This window comes from Pongo pygmaeus, chromosome 10, assembly GCF_028885625.2.
Source record: "Pongo pygmaeus isolate AG05252 chromosome 10, NHGRI_mPonPyg2-v2.0_pri, whole genome shotgun sequence".
In the NCBI taxonomy this organism is placed as follows: domain Eukaryota; kingdom Metazoa; phylum Chordata; class Mammalia; order Primates; family Hominidae; genus Pongo; species Pongo pygmaeus.
This window is the reverse complement of record NC_072383.2, coordinates 24,684,647-24,702,953: the sequence shown is the minus strand read 5'-3', so window position 1 is coordinate 24,702,953 and position 18,307 is coordinate 24,684,647. Positions and strand designations below refer to the sequence as shown.

The 18,307-nt window shown below is 34.1% G+C and overlaps 1 protein-coding gene across 20 annotated transcripts in view; it reads left to right on the top strand.

The window, feature by feature from the left end:
* SOX5 (SRY-box transcription factor 5) overlaps positions 1-18,307 on the top strand; it is a 1,038,078-nt gene that overhangs the window by 897,011 nt on the left and 122,760 nt on the right. For 15 of the 20 annotated variants that reach the window (XM_054445328.2, XM_054445330.2, XM_054445334.2 and 12 more), the window contains one exon: positions 4,815-4,938. In XM_054445328.2, coding sequence (XP_054301303.1) covers positions 4,815-4,938 — 124 coding nt within the window. The remainder of the gene's footprint in view (positions 1-4,814; positions 4,939-18,307) is intronic. The other 5 variants (XM_063672516.1, XM_054445336.2, XM_054445325.2 and 2 more) reach the window with 1 other exon arrangement.

Genomic DNA, 18,307 nt, shown 5'->3' with positions numbered 1-18,307 from the left:
CAACTTTGTCCGAAGAATAGTCTACATTTGCTTTCTCCTTTTCGTTGCCTGTCATTCAGTCCTCACCCTTTTGCAATATGATTTCTACCCTCTGTTCTAATGGAAGTGGTGTTATTATAAATTCAGCTCCTAATCATTCCCAGAGATGTTATTTTTGTCTCTAGAATACTTTCTGCTTTTTGTTTTGTTTTGTTTTTCACAATTAGTTTACTCCCTCAATCTTGAAATTCCCTTGGCTTTTGTTGTACCATACTCTTCATGATTTTCTTAATTTTTGTCTAACTTTAATTTTATCTGCCGATAGGCTCCTTTCTTCCACCTTTTGTTGAACTGTTGTTGGAACCCAGATGGTGTTAAGCTGTTCCCCTTTTTCTTTCAGATCTTTTCTAGATTGTCTAGTTTATTCTCATTAACTTATGACTTCCCATACCGTGGCCTCTGAAGATCTCCTCCCTCAGCTTCAGACTGGAGTGTCCATCTGCTGGAAAAATAACTGCAATGCAACATCATTCAGCCACCTCAGCCACGTCATATCCAAAACCATAGCCATCATTTCTGCGTGAAAATTATCACTACTACTCTGAATTTTTAGTTGTTTGATGCCACTGTAAGTAGAGTGACATCAAGTAAACATTATCTTTGATTTTGTCATTTTTTCATCTATGAGTACTGCAATTTTTTTTCTTAAATATTTCTTTTCTTTTCTTCTTTTTTTTTCTCCTCATCCATTACTCTTCTGCTGATCAAGCCCTCATAATCTGTTCCCTTATATTAACTTCCCACTTGGTCTCTATGCTGGGCCTCTCCAGTCTGTTTTCCATATCCACCAGAGTATTCCACTGACCCTAATATAATCCCTCCGTGATTCCCCAGAGCCTACAGGGGAAATCTCTAGTTTCTTACCCTGATGCATAGACTGATTCAGGAAGATCTCTCACCACTGCTTTCCTCATATTTTTTGCCATTCCTAGCTGCTGGTAGTGTCTCCCTCACATGATGTTTTTTTCTTGCCCCTGTTCCTTTTCTTATGTCTCTGTCTCCACTCCTTACCTATTCAGGCCCTGTACCTGCCACATCTGATTTCACAGGGCCGTTAGTGACTTCTCCTGGCTGTGTTAGGAGCCTCTCTTCTGTACTTCCATAGTATCCTATAAAAGTCTGTATTACTGAATTAACAGCAGTGCATTATAATTATCTGTCTGTTTGCCCCACCAGATTCAGAGCTCCTAGAGAGCATCCATGTATATGAATTCATCTTTTAATCCCTAGTTATCACAAACTGCATATTCTACTTAGCAAATGTTGATTGAATAAATAAATAGGGACATGTAATGAAATTCAGATTAAATAATCTTAAGAATCTACTTAATACATTAATTTCTTGAAGCCATTGAGTGTTTCAACAATAGAACATTTACATAAAATATAAAATATTTAACTATGAGTAATTGATAGGTATTTACTTGTTCTTCATAAATGGGATAATATAATTGATTTGTATTGGATTCATAACATCTTAGAGACTGTGTAGTATCTTGTCTTGAGGTGGACACATAAAAAGCGTTAAGACAGGGTTTTTTAAAAGTTTTTAAAATATAAGAAGTAGCCTCTTATGTGTATTATGAATTATTTAACCTGCGAATAACATGCCCCCTAGCTTTTAAAAATTTATGATAGAAGTATTTTGTTGAAACTTAATAAATGTCACACATTTTCAACTTTAATGAGTGGTTTAAAGGAAATTTCATACATTCGGTGAAAAAAAAAAGAAATTAATAGTGATCAGGATTTGGAAATATTCAAGACTAGAAAATATATAGAATGAATTACTAACCCTATACCAAGTTAGTTTTAGAATCTACCCAGAAAACATATTGTTTTGATATTGTGTGTCCTTTTCTCCCAAATGTTGGCTAAATTTCAGCAGCAGTGCAATGAAAATCCATCAAGATATAGGAATAATACAGTCACTGCTTATTATTTGTATGTGTTATGGTCTGTAAATTTGCTATGAACACTGAATTAGTGAATGCTGAACAATTGCTCCTAAAGGAAGTATGGTTAGGTTCTTGCGAGCTTCTGGTCACAACCTTTTCATCAGCTAATCAATACATAACTTTGTTTTGTGTGTGTTTTAGTTTAAAAATACCTTGTTTAATATTTATTACTGATTCATTAACATTGAATTCACAGCCAACAGCAGGATAACTCATGCCTGAGCAAAGCTTATCTAATACATAGTCTTCTGCGTAAGTCACACCACAGCCCTCTTGCCTCATAAACACTAGGAAGCACTTAAGCATTATGCTTGGGAGCTTTTTAAACAAAAAATTACCAACAAAATTGTTACCTGCTTTGTGCACGTCTGCAAATGACCAGGAAAGTGGCATTATTAAAATTGGGTATGAGTAAATTTCAGCCAATAGGCAAATTTACAAATACAGACTCCACAAATAATCAGGATCAACGATATTTTGAGATGTGTTTTTAGTCGCTCACATAGATTAACCACACATTTTGGATTACATTTATTTTACTGTTTACTGTATTCTTATTATTAATAGTACAGTACTCTACAGTCTGTTCTATGATGGTCTGATAAAAACCAATCACTGGGACTGTGAAATTAGGTTTATTTTTCATTTAGCTCCCTTTTTTCCACCTTGTAGCTCCTCTTTCAGTTCCTTTATCTCCTACTTCCCCTCACTAGATTGAGACAGGAGATGCAGTTCCAGTGTAAGTTTGGTTTTAGCTAAATATGGGATCTTGAACAATTTATTTGGCCAAGCTAGGTCTTATTTCCTCATTAGCATGATGGTTATGTTGTTGCTGATAATCTCTAGGGTCTTTCTCAGCTTTAAATTTCGATGTCACTCTTTACAAATGGATCTTGAAAAATTTAGACACTAAAACAAATTATAATACTAAAACAAAATGCATTTTAATAATCTAATCTATAAAAGACCGAAGTTTAGAATGCACAGATTTAATAAAAGCTCCAGAATTCATTACAATTTATTCCTTAAAATACTAAAAATTTTATCTGAAAGAATATTAGAAACTATTAAAGTATAAATTATCTAGATAAAAACCACCATAACAAGAATGCTTTATATACAAATAATAACCAATTAACAATATAGCCAATAAAACTTTCCCTATATAATTCTTTGTAATTTGGTGTCATTGCTGAAAACAGATCTACCATTCACATATTGCTTTTCTCTCTCCCTCTCTCTGCCACCCCCATCACCACACACACATTGCCTTCTCTTTCACCCTCCCTCTCCTCCCCTTCTCCCTCTCTCAGTCCTCGCTGCCCCCCACACTCACCAACCAAAATCTCAGAAATAGCTCGGAGGTTTACTGTGGAAGATTAAATAAAGGAGAAATTGAAGGTGGGCTTTTAAAGTGAGAAATGATGAGAACTGTAAGAATCGTAAGAAACCTAGGAATGTGTAATGCGACTGGGAAAACAAGAAAACAGATCTGAAAGACAATTCAGAGGTGCTGTTAGGATTAGTGACTGAATAAATATGTAATTATCTTTGCGTATTTGTTTCTTTTACTTTTTTCACCGCCATCATCCCTACTATAATCAAGGCTTCATAGATGTGGGATTTTGGTTTTCTTGTTCACTATTGCATCTCTACTGCCTAGCTCAGTTTCTTGCACATAGTAGACATTTATTAAATATTTTACAAATAACTGTTCAATGTGTGGGAAGACTAGTGGAGGAGAATAAACCGTCAGAAAGGTAATTTTAAACATGATCCCAAATTACCATCCATATATCCATCCATCAATAAACACTAACCAATAATCATTTTCACCAGGGAGATCTTGCTTAAATATTTGTTCAAAAAGAGTATTTTAGTTAATGACAAATCTCTAGTTAATAATGTGACAAGGCTGCAGAAATGGCCATATTAGGTTATATTTCTAAAAATTCCTTTTCAGCTCAAACAAGATAGTGATTCTATTGTGCTGGATTATTTATTAACGAATATGAACCCCATACTCTGAGAGTGGGACCAGCAAATTAGAGTGTATTCCAAAGATGACAACCAAAACAGAGAGCCTGTGGTCTGTGGAGTCGTTCGGTTGCTTCAAAAGGGATAGATACAGGCACAAATATTGTACAGAGAATCTGTAGCAGGATTCAAGAGACTGAATTCTAGACCCAGTTCTAACTAATGCTGTGGCTAGTCAGTTGTCTTTTGGCATTACTTACCTCTTCTATTAAAAAAAAAAAAAAAAAAAAAAAGAGTAAAGTTTTATCTATTCTGTAATCTTTCTTCCAGGTCGATTACTGTATTCAATAGTTTAAAAATTCAATATTATGTGTGAACATGAGAATTTGTCCTCAAATAATGAAGAGCTATTTATATATAAAATGATACAGGTTTAGTTAGTTTTGTTTTAGACGGTAGAATTAGTCCCAACAAGTAGGATTTGCAGAGGGTGATTTCAGTTCCTTCTATGGGGTAATTTTTTAGCCATTTCATTAGTGCAATAAGAAAAAGGCTTATCATGCAAAGTAGTGATATTTTCATCACTGCCGAGGATATCATGTAGGGAAATTATTCATCGTGTTAGAGAGTCGACTTAATAATACCTTTCAGCTCTACGATTTTCTAGTTCTGCTGTTTAAGGTAGTCCCAAAGCAGGTCCTCAAGCCCAGTATCCCAGCAAGCTTCTATGCCAGTCTTTTGAATTGAATAAATGATTTTCTTTTATCATGAAATAAGGAGGGTGGGAAGAAGCATGGAGCATCGAAACTTCTTCTCTTTGATTCGCTCTATCACGTTCAGCAGGTTCAAGGTCAGCTGCCGCCATTAATGATTCCCGTATTCCCTCCTGATCAACGGACGCTGGCTGCAGCTGCCCAGCAAGGATTCCTCCTCCCTCCAGGCTTCAGCTATAAGGCTGGATGTAGTAAGTACTGTTGATTTTTCATCTGGGAGTGGGTGGAGGGCAAAGCTTTAAATTAGGCAATTTAATATTACTGCCACACCAAGAAATGAGATCACCCATATAGCATTTTTATTTTAAAGAGGAAGCACACACAGAATGTGTGGAGAAGTGTGTTCGTATTTAAAAGGGCTTAGATTAAATCTGTGCTTCTGAAGCCAATAACTCTTTATAATTCAATTTCATGATTTCTATTTACAGTGTATTGTTAATGTATGAATGTAATTTGTGGGTTCATTTTATTTTTTGCATAGATGACATAGGAATGTGCTTTTTACCACCTTTTTAACAGTGAGATAAACCCAAGTTTTCTGACGTGAATGAGTCGGCCTTCTGTTATTTGTCTCTTTCAAATATTTACAGCCTAAATTCTCACCAGTCTTTTTAGTTCTTAGACCGAACCATTCTTTTTCTTGACTCTGGACTCGCATCATCAGTATTCACTCTCCTTCACATTGTGAAGTGCTTCTAGCTCAGATTAGGGAGCGCTTGCCTGACTTGACCTAAGTTAGGTCCCTTTCTCCTGCTTCCTTTGGATTCTGTATATTTTCTTTTTCACTTTATTTGTAAACTTTCTGAAGGCAGTTGCTGATTCTGTCATACTCATTGTTGTATCTCAACTTTTAATACACCATTCAACGTTTTTGAATGAATGAATGAATGAATGAATACATAAGCAATATAGAAGACATTTTTTGAGCTACGTGATATACTAGGATAACTGTTTATATTGCTTATTAACTTTAGATGCCTGTGATTTCATGCCTTTTTCTTTCTTACCCAAATATAAATTGCACATTGTTAGTCTTAGGAAAAAAATACATCATTTGAAAAAATTATAGTCAAAATGCCAACTGTATTCTGTAAGGTAAAAATAATAACACATTCTAAAGAGGGGCTAGATTGCTAAGCTAGATATCTTCCAGAACATCTTTACCATAGCCAGAAGGAAAATAGTAAAAGCAAGTTGATTGAAATATTTTCATTGATAAAAGTGAACAGCACTGAAAAAAATTAGTGAAATATTATTTTAGATAATTACATAGAATATTGTTTTTAAATTCCAGTGCATTTTGGCTTATATATATATATATATATGTTAATAAATTGTGCCATTAACATCTTGTTGTGCTTTAGTATTTAATTAATTTGAGAAACTGTGACATTCTAACATTACTACAAATCAGTTCTATATTTTCTTGTAAGTGATGTTTTAAATTCTCACATTGGGGATTTCAACATTTATTTCTCGTCTTTAAATCTTTCTCTATATCATATTGAAGAAATGGGTTGTAATTTCTTAAATATGCAAAGCCGTTTGAGATTAGAAGATTGCAACTCTGGAGTTAAGATAAAAGCAGTCTGCATTCAAGACTATAAAAATTCACATATGTGTGGTGCTTTGCTCTTTGAGATTTTCATACCGCTTCCGCAAATCTTTCCCTTTACTTTGGTGTCCTGTGTTTTAAATGGAATTCTCACTCTGGACTCTTAATCTATTCATCTAATATTACTTTCCACATCATCCTACCTTTGTAGGTTATCAACTCATCCAGACACACCAACTTTTTTTTAATAATTAAATACTACATTCATTCTAAATATTTTACATTCTAATAATAAATTCTATGAATAGAATTTTAATTTTTATTGCTACACTAAATTCTGATTTTTTTAATTCTGATTTTTAAATCATGAAAGGTTTTTTGTTTTGTTTCTACTTTCTCAAGGAATTACTGTTCACATTAAATACATGCCATAGATGTGTTTTTAGTAAAAAACAACCAAAAAAAGACACTTTCTAAAATCATTAGTTGCCTTTGACTGCATCTGTAATATATACATATAGACTAGTTATATTTTCAATAAAACAAAAAAGTTTTTTAAAGCAACTGCAGAAGTAAGTCCCATTAGCCAATATTGTGTGCTGAAGAGAAAACCACATTTAGTATGAACAATAGCATAACTGTAGGCCTGGAAAAGGTCAAGAACACCTCCACCTCACTCTCATTTGACAGAGTTGGCATACTAAATTTGTTGAGTGTTAATGTAATGTGGCATGGAGAATTTTTTCCTTTTCCAAAATAGTTAGTATATTAACCATTTGATATTCATACGTTTAGCGCTTAAAGTTATAAATGATACCACTTCTTTTGTAACCTTGGAAATAAAACAGAAAAAAAAGCCTTTACAGCTCCTGGCAAGCTTGAAACTGGCACCACACCAAACTCTAGAACTAAACAGAAGCCAGTAGCAAAAAGAAGTGCCACCCTTGTTGACCCCTGGCGTTTTGAGTCCGTTTGAATGAAGAACTGGGTGGAAGTGAAAAGTAGTCCAGACGACGTCCTCCCTAGTCACATTTCAGGAAAGGAATAGAGGTAGGAGAAGAAATTGTGCCATTTCCGCTCTTCAGTGGGATTTCCTGATTTATTCCCCTCGTGGTTGTCAACCATTTGTGACTTTTCTGGTTGCCAATCATTTTAATTTATTACATAGTCTTCAATAAAAGAGACTGACCAACCCATCTTGATTTCAATTTTAAGCAAATATGAAAGATACGCTATTTGTTGTTATAAAAATTCCAGATACTTTTCATCAATCCATTTATCGAACATACTGATGATAAACGTTTCTGTTTAAACTAGATGTCTTCATCAAACACATAAAATAAATTTTAAAATCTCTGGGACTAAACTGGAAACTTTAAATGTACTCGACAGGAAAAAAAAAATAGAAACACAGTTTAAGGAACCTAATCATTGTAAATTGAGTTAACATCTCCTGTTTCTGAAACAGAAGCTTTTAGTTGGACATAAAGATATTTTTTTCTTTAAGAAATGTATAATAGCTGAAATGTGGTGTGGAATGGAAACCCACAAAATGCAGTTGCTGAGCCTCTCTTGAGTACTAGAATGTATATCATTTAAACAGTGTAAGAGTAAATTAGTAGCAGCATAGCCAGGCACATCAGAGAAAATTGATTAGACAGATAGAAAAGATACTCTGAAGAATATTGCTGTCCATTCTTTTCCATCAGTATATGGATCAGTTCACAGATGTTGATGTAGTATTAGCAGCATCTCAGATTCTGTGTGGCATTTGGTATTAATGAAATTAAGCATGAAACCACTTCATGGATCCATATCTAGTTATTGCTTTCCTTACTTATTAAAATCCTAAAAATACTTGAAAACTTCTGAGGAGGTGAAAATGATGTGTATTCTTGAATCAAATCCTTTCTCTCTCTCTCTCTCTCACTATATATATATATGTGTGTGTGTGTGTGTATATATATATATAAAATGTGTGTGTATAAAATAAATATAGAACTTGAAAATAATTACATGAAAACAGTGGTTTAATCAGTCAGCTTCATTCAGAGACAAGTTCATTCAGGGAAAGAAAAAAATTAGTTGAATCATCTGTATTTTGAACTTCTCAGTTCTATTAAAACTGTCAACTTAGTTGTTATACGTAAACACACCCCAGGCTCTCTAAGAGATAATTTAAAATCTCAATTCTAAATTATGTTTGTGGGTAATAGCTCATTTTAATGAGAAAATAATTATTGCAGCCCTTTAGGTTTGAACAACTAAGTAACTAAAGTTTCAAGTCTAAATTAATAAAATAACTGGGTGTACAAATGAATTGGTTCAAGTACACAGTGGATGGTTGAAGAGTCCAAGAACACAGTCCATTTGCTCCTGCTGGAAAGTCTGAGTAGTATCCTAAACTGTTTATCAAAGACTTCAACATGTGAGCCGTGAAGCTTGTGTCAGATACATATTTTTGAAATAAAATATAAATGCCTTTGACACCTGTAGAACAGTTTTATGTTTTCGGAAAGATGCTGCTTTTGCTCATCCTAGAGCAAATCCTACTTTACAAAAAAATTGACTGTAAAGGAAAATAATTTTTAAATGTTCATGTTGGTGTCAGTCTAAAATTTTATACTTGAGAGCAACTTTTGAGATAAGGTGGTTGAGGGATATAAGGTTAGTCAAAAACACTTTGTCTCACTATCACTCCAGGCCTCTTCTTGCAGCGCATGGCTTCTTTGCACTCCATGTTCAGGATCACTGCTATTTCTTTAGAGTACATATTTTAGAGGTAGAAATTAGAGATGATTATCTTATTACTAGAGACTGCAGTCTTCTGCCCCTCTCTTTTCTGTTTGGGTATAAAGTTCCCAGCCATATAATTGTAACCATTCGATGGTTTACAAATTTTAACAGGAAGATATTTTATGTGGAAATTGAACAAATCTGCATGAATGGCAAAATCCAATAAAATAACCCATTTACTATATGCAGTATAAAACAAACACTTATAAAAGAGCTGGCTTGATCGTAAAAGAGTGGCTCAAAGTATCAAACTGAATACGAAATATAGCTACAGATAGAGAATATTTACCAAGAACATTTGGACATGTGCCTAGTGCCATGGTTCTCAAACTGTGTGCCAAGGTTCCCAGGGTGCTGTAGCTAATTCATAGGAGCACAGGATATTTTAAAATTTTAGAGAAAATACAGAGGCATCTATTGGACACTGTGTGAACTATCATAGATAAGTTCTTTGGACTTTACTAAATAAAATTGAGCAGTTGGATATTTCCTTTGTTTTTAAGAGTCCCATGAAACAATTATTGAACCATCAATGGTGCCTTAATCAAAGAAAGTTTGGAACTTTTGTCCTAGAGTATGTTTGTTTTAAAAATTACTGCGATTTTTTTTTAGACCTGGAAGTTACTGTCATTCACCTGTTACACTGCCAACCACAGAACAGAATATTATAGCAAAATTTATTTTCCACTTAACAGTGCTGTGTACAGTATTATGAAGATAATCAATTACTTGTCTATACCAATTGATTCCTTTGTGAATATGATTTCAAGCATTCAATATTTGGTTTATTTGTTTTGATTTAATTAATGCAATCTCAACTAGGCAACTACAAATAGAGAGGTACTTTGAAGGAGAGAGCCTAGACTTGGGATCAGATTTTGCCTCATTCTGATGCTTTGATTGTCCTAAAGTAAGTTACTAAGCTTCAGTTTCCTCATCTACACAATGGTGTAATAAGATCCATTTTACTGAATTGTTACAAAGATCAAATGAGATTATCTAAGAATTGGTGCCTAACATTGTGCCTGTCTTATTATGTTATTTACAAGCGATAAAGACTGAGATAATATAGTACAAGCCAAATACAGATCCTGTTTTGAAAAGAAAAAAAGGATTTTAAAATCACACCTGGCATTTGATGACATTTCATCACTCACTCTCTTTGAGTTAGGATCAAACTCACTCTGCCATACATGAATGAGGCTTCCTCTGACTGAGGAAAATAACTGTTCACAGAAAAGTAGCAAATTGCTGATGAAAACATTTGTTTGGTTTAATACAACCTTAGCCTTACCTGTTTTTATTATAATCACCAAGTTTTAAACTTTTTCTTTTCTTTTTTTTTTTTTTTTCTTTTTTTTTCATTTTTTGGAGACAGTCTCACTCTGTCACCCAGGCTACAGTGCAGTGGCATGATCTCGGCTCACTGCAACCTCCACCTCCCGGGTTCAAGAGATTCTCCTGCCTCAGCCTCCCGAGTAGCTGGGACTACAGGCATGCACCACCACGCCCAGCTAATTTTTGTATTTTTAGTAGGGATGGCATTTCATCATGTTGCTTAGGCTGGTCTCAAACTCCTGCCCTCACGTGATCCACCCGCATCCCAAAGTGCTGGGGGATTACAGGCGTGAGCCACCGCACCTGGCCAGTTTTAAACTTTTTCTGTTGTTGTTTTTTACTTGTCCTTTTATTAGAGCTCATGTTGAAAAAGATCATATGAGTTTTAGAAAATGTAGTTAGTCACTGTTTTGGCTGTATAAAACTAGAAATATATTCACATACTCATTCTGCATTTTAAAACGTTGATTAATTTTTCAGAAATGTGCTAAATAGCCATATAAAGTTACTGATTGAAATATTTAATTGCCTTATGAGATTAGCTTAAATAAATAGAAGTCGATGAGCCAAGCTTAATAAACTTAAAATATGCTGTATTTACTCTTCATCAGTTTTCTGAACAGTATTTCCATTTCCAATAAAAAGGGAAACTCTCAGTTAATTAGTTCCTCATACACCACAATAAAATTAATGTTTAGGAGTTAAATACCATAAACTTCTTCAGGCATATTTGCTGATGTGTTCCTGCTTTTAGTTAATGTCACATGTTTCATTGTTTAATGGGAGTATCATGTGGGTTCCATTATATCTCTTATGCAAAGAGTTCATGTGTCTGGCATTTTAGGAGACTGCATGCTAATTTCTGATTTAACTGTGTCAGCTATGTCCGCTGACATACAGGTTATTGGTGATGAGTGCTGAAACAATCACCAAATCACAAGCTAAAAACCATCAACGTGGTACGCTTTTATCAAACTGACAGAATAGGAAATGTGTTGTCAAGATCCCATACTGTATGTTCTTTGTAAATAAGCAGAGAGAAGAGGATATAATCATGTCTTTAGGCTTCTGTTTTTTGTTTGTTTGTTTGTTTTTATTTTTTATTTTTTTGAGACAGAGTCTCACTCTGTTGCCCAGGCTGGAGTGCAGTGGCACGATCCCGGCTCACTGCGAGCTCCGTCTCCCGAGTTCAAGCGATTCTCCTGCCCCAGCCTCCTGAGTAGCTGCGATTACAGGCGTCTGCCACCATGCCTTGCTAATTTTTTTGTATTTTTAGTAGACATGGGGTTTCACCATGTTGGCCAGCCTGGTTTCGAACTCCTGACCTCAAGTGATCCACCCATCTTGGCCTCCCAAAGTGTTAGGATTACAGGCGTGAGCCAGCATGCCCAGATGGCTTCTGTGTTTTCTGTGCTAGAATTATTATGACCAGCTCTTCCCCTCTCCTCTGCCTTCCCAGAAGTTTATAAACCAATAACTTTGGGAGATCCTGATTTAGTTGTAAAGCTTTGTAAATATGTATATTTGCAAAGCATTGAATTATTTTGGTACCTGAATGGCCAGTCATTTAAATTCCCTTTTGAGGTAGTTATGTTAGTGGTTTAAAAATATGAAATGATTGAAAACTAAAGAGAACTGGGTTCAAAAATGTATGCAACATTCCGTAATTATGTGGTGACAGTCATCATCCACTTCTCATGAGAAAAGTGTTTCTAGGTCATTAAAATATATCTTTTGATTAAAAATGGAGTTGACATTATTGTCTTAAGATTATATGACTGAAAAAGGGATATGTCTTTGTTGTGGCAATCACAGTATTATAACGACATAAAAATAATAGCTTATACTGTACTTTATTATTTATTAAATATTGTCACATAATTGATTTTAATCATTATAACTCCGTGAGATGATAACTGATCTATATTAGTAACCAGCATTTAACCTAACTTCCACCCCAACATATGCACACTGCCACCACCAAAATACGTACACACAAGCAAACAAAAAAGCAAAGACTCTTTCTTTGATAAATTTCTCAGATTTTATTAGGCCATAACTAGCTTTTCTTTTAATCCATGTCATTTGCTTTTTTACAATTAAGAACATAAGAATGTCATTCATTTTAAACCTAAAGCCCGTTCAGCTTAGTATTCTCTTTTCAACATGAGTCTCCTCCTTGACGATGTATAAACATAAGATGGAAAGAGTGATTAATGGCACTCTGTGCTGTCAGCCAGAAGGCTTCAAAATATGGTATTACCATATGAATTTGTCATAGCTGAGCCTAACCCTTAGACTTCTAAGTTTTTATTTTTGTTGCCACAGCAAGAATGGAATTTCATCTCAGTAACAGACTAAGTTCGTCAACCTGAAGTGTAAGCCCAGAAGAACAATGTATTATTTTATCTGAATAAATGTAACTTCATGGTACTATACAATGATAATCTCCAGTAAGCATGTTCTAAGACTCCACTACAAGGCAAACTTATGTCATAAGATCGATTGGAAAGTATGGAAGAAGAAAAATATTTAGTAAAACAAGCTAAGATAAAACATTTTGCTTCAAACTCTACAATAGATCCATATTTTCCATAAGGACTTAAAAAGTGCTGATTTTGAAATGTCATGTGGAATAGGATGCTGCATTAATTTGGATACAGGTTTAGCTGCTGTAAAAGGCCAAAATAATACTAGTTTAAACATGATAAAAGAATATTTTTCACTTGTGTAATAATCTAAGCATTCCTTATATGGTAACTCCATGACATCCAGTCTCAGGCTTGCTCTCTTATTGATTATACTGCTTTCCACAAATTGTAGCTTACATCTTATGGTCTTAGATATCTTATCCAGCTGCCATTTCCACATTCCAACAATGAAAAGAGAAAAGTCAGGTGAGAAAGAACTACAGCAAGTTTTCAGACAGTACTATTTCCCTAATAATTGATTTTGGCTCTATTTTCAGAGTATACTTAAACATTTCTTAAACCTGTCTTATATGGTCAGCTCATAATACCCTTCATATTCTTTTCTAATATATTAAAGGTAGCACTTTCTGATTGCAGAAACCTCAAACAATGGAGAGTTGTAGAAAACAAACTAAAAGTTACCTGCCTTCGCTCACACACTCCTATAATCCCACTACCCAGATGTAACTACCATTAATTTTATACACGTTTTTCCAGAGCTAGGTATACCTGTAAATATGAATCCATTATATATATTTATTTTAAAATATTTAGATATAGATAGGTAATATGTAGCAAAATAGCCTGTGTATTGTAATATGCATAATATGATACATATACTATGTATATTTACGATACGTACTGTATATCATATAATATACCTGAGGATATATGCTACATAGACTACAAACTACTTACATGTATGAAAAATACATTATGGATATCTTCTTCCTCCATACTTTCAGATGTAAATTATTCTGTATTTCCTTACGATGGATACATCGTATTTTATTTGGTTTCCCCACTAATGGACATTTTAAGTATTTCTACAGCATTTACAGTTTCAAACCATGCTACAATGAATATTTTTGTATGCACATATTGCCCCAAATGAATTTTTCATGTAACCAGTTCCATTTCTAGTATGTGATATTTTACTTTAGTTTCTTTCTGAACATTTTGCACCTGAGAGTTTGCATCTAAATTCTAATGCTCTCTGAGTTTGTTAATGGAGAATTTAAAACTTTCAAAATGGAGTGGCCCAAGTTATCTATGAATTAGCATTCATAAGACTTAAAATCGGAAACTAATTGTCTGGCTTTAATGAATTCTATCAGAAAAAAAAAAAAAAACAATGAAACAAGGGGTCAGAAGACCTTAGTAGTCACAGTCCCATTTCATATTATTCTGTGCCCTTGGGCAAGTCATCTTCCTCTCCGTGTTTTATCTTTTTCATCTTTCAGGCAGCCACAGTAATGTCTGCTCTACATACTTTATAAGGAGATTGTAAAATGTAAATGAGATGAGTATATGCATTTCTAAAGAAGTCAAGTTATTGTGTAAATGTAAAATATCATTATTATTCATTAAATATATACTCCTGTTTTGAAACTATTAAATACGTCATAATGAAGTGGATGTCAAGAGTTTTTCTATTCTAGGTCACTATGCCTCTGACCATTCAAGACATTTATATTATGTGTTTTTTTCATATTCATTCATGTTAATGACAACATTTATTAACTTCTAGAGGTTTAACATTTATTATTTTAGTAGGAATCTCTAGGCCAGCCATCATTCTAAATGTGTATCTCATAGGCTTACCGTTAGAGTGATTTAGGAAGCTTCCTGTTCTCACCTGTGAACTTCAGACCCTGGGTACACTCAGGAGGTATATGATGTCTGCCGAAAGCCCTGATAAGAGAGAAAGGTGCAATGGCTATAAAGGGAGTCAACAAATTAAATGGTTGCTAAGCCTTAATATTAAAAGTGGGAAATGAAAGAGAAATTGCATTTAATTTGGTCTTAAGCGGCTGTGTGAGTGCCTCTCTTCCAAATTCGTACTTTCTAATACTTGAAACATTTTGGATGAATTTTCTCCGGACCATTCATTTCTTCATAAGACACAGAGGCAAAATGTAGACATAGTATTCTAAGATAGAGCTGGATATAGAAGCAGTTCCATAATTCATGATTCTTGTTAAGCAGCTTAAAATGAGTTATTGTGCAATACCTCAAATGATGCCTTAGCAGTCAGGCGGGAATACAGAAGGAAAAGGAGACATATTTGATTCATTGTCACCTTTTCAGGGATACTCAGATTTCTTAGATAATTAATCCAAGAAGTTTTATTGATAATCACATTCTCCAATTTACGGGCAAGGAGATGAAGAGCAAAGTATTTTTTATATGCAGAAAGTTCTTCCCATTCTGAGAGGTGTTTCTTAAAGAGTTCATAAATTAATCTCTTTCTAAACTAGCCAACTAGGTAACTATTAAATTAAATAGGATAAAGTTTTCATTTGCTATGCTACATTAAGAAGTCATAAAAATATATTTTATTTAAAAAAATCTCTTATTGAAAATAGCTGTGACAAAGCAGTTAAGAACTAACAATTACCTTATAATATCTTATTTTAAAATATCTATATAGTCAAACAAGAGCTAATTTATTTTACTCTCTCGAATAAAATGTATATGAAATATTCCCATTCATTACTTACCATTCTATGAAACTTAACACAAAATATTAGCATTTCTCATAAAAAGTTTCAAATGTTGAAGTCATACTATTCTAGCAAATCTAAAAAGACTGTACAGATCTTCCACATTTAGAAACTCCTTCACCTTTACTTGTGTATAGCAAATCACTTGTTCTTGGTTGCTCAAGATGCTGTAGGAGAGTTGTTATAAATGTAACTACTTATAATGAGGAAAAAAGTATAGCTGAACTTATTGCCATAAGGAAACAAATTTCATCTTGGTTGGATTTAAGAAAGTATAAAATGATACGAAACAATCACAATGAAGAATGATTTTGTTTTTATTATATGTTTATATGTAACATCTTATTTTCTAGTGGATACAATGACCAAGTGCAGGTGCTTTAATGAAATCATAATAAAAGATTCTTGTTGATGAACAGAAATCATTTTAAGACTTTGGAAGTGCATATTACTTAATTTTCATACCAAGAGGGTAAGAATTGTTTATAAAATCAAAATTTACAAGAGATAAATTATGGAATATTAGAATTATTGCTTTATGAAAATATGTTAAAAGAGATTATTTTATTCTTTAACTACCTTCTCTGGGTCCTGATTTCCTCCTACCCCTAAATTCTAGGCCTCTCTGTCCCATTTCATTACCTATTCTTCCTTTTAACATTTGCAACTCAACATAGTATTTGTTTGAATTAAACCGTGCACAAAAAACTAATTTGTTACTTATTTGTATAATTATTGTCTTATAATATGTTTGTTCTACTAAACCTTAAGCTTTTGATATGCCAAGGGTTGTGTCTTGTATTTGATATTTGTTAACTTCTTAAATGAATTCTTCCTTCATTTATTCAGTCAATAAACATTTTAATAGGCTTAAGTGTGTCAGGCATTGTGCTAGGGACTAGGGATTTAAAGATGAGTAAGACGTAATTCCTCCCTTTAGGATGCTCTTAGTCTAGTTGGGGAGAATGGGATTGCTATGGTCTGAATGTTTATTTTCCCCCAAAATTCATATGCTGAAATCCTCACCTTCAAGTTAATAGGAGGTGATTAGGTCATGAGGGCAAAGTCCTTGTAAGAGTGGCCCCAGAGAGCTGCCTTGCTCCGTCTACAGTGTGAGGACACAGAAAGAATGCACCATTTATTCATCAAAAAATGGGCCTTCATCAGGCACAGAATTTGCTGGTGCCCTTATTTTGGGCTTCCCAGCCTCCAGAACTGTGAGAAACAAATGTTTGTTTTTTATAAGCTACCCAGTTTATGGTATTTTGTTGTATCAGCCTGAACAGACAAAATAAGTATATAAGCAGTGGTAATACACAGATATGCATCACATTTTCAGAGAAGTCTTTGGAAAAAGAATTACTTTAAATCCAAGAGTGTTGAAGTATCAGGAAAGGATTCTTAGTGTGAGGGGTCTCAAGTCAACCTAAAGGATAAAGGTAGCTATACAATCGAAGAAGTGATTGGGCTGAAGGGATACAGACAGACTATTCCAAGCAGAAAAAAAAAAAAAAAAAAAGCCTAAAGAGCAGAAAGCAAGAGATAAAATAGGGTGGACATGGACCTATAAACAGTTAAGTGTTAAGAATAATGTATATGGTAGGAAGTGACAAGTGAGTAGTACTTTGAGGACATGAGACCAATTCAGGGAAATATGTTTAGGCGTATGCTACAAGAGCCAGAAAACCATGAAAGGGCTGAAGTCTAGGATTGAGATCATACTGGTATCCATCCATCCATCTATCTGTACATTCATACCTCCATCCATCCATATTCATTCATCCATCCATATATCCATATCAAGGCATGCTTCTCTTGTTCACTGTTATATTTTCAGCCCCTAACACATAGTATATAATTAAGAAATACTTACTATACTTCAAATACAAGGAATGAATACTACAGATTGCCTGTATTGAATGCTATTGGAAACTAGATAGAGAATGAATTTCGTTAGCAGAGGACTAGAGCCTGGGAGACTGATTGAGAAGCTCTTATAATAGAAAGAAATGTAGACCTAGGAGTTTAAAGGAAAAGATCTTCATGATTTATTGGCCATGGAGGGTGAAGGGGATGGAGAAATCAAGATTACTTTCATATTTGTAGTCTGGGTGACTGAGTGTCACTAAGTGATACAAGAACACCAGGAGTAGAAGCAGCTTTTGGAAGAAAGAAGATAAATTACATTTTTTACATGTGAAGATGGAGCTTACTGTGGGACAGCTAGGGAGAATTGCTCAAAAAAAAACAGTAGAAGAGGTCTAGGCTACAGTCACTGATTTGGAATATATTAGTTTGTGTATGGTTGCCGAACCACGAGATTGGATAAGATCATTCAGATAAAGTGAATAGAAGGAGAAGAGCCAAGTGCCAAGGATTAGACCCCAATATTTAAGGAAGGGATGGATGAAGGAAGGTGGAACAGCCTATTGCAGGAACAGATAATAAAGTCGGCATGAACAAGGTATAAGGAGAACCAGGACAGCTGTTTTAAGAAAAGCCAAGAGAATGTTTAGATATAATTAGAGAAGAAGAAAATCATTAACAGAGGCAGCTGTTGCAGATATATGTTCATTAAAATTTGGCAATTCAGAGGTCATTAGTAAATTTATAAAGCATTTCCCCAAAAATATATGGATTGAGAACTAAAGTGTAGGAGAAGGATTTAAGATTA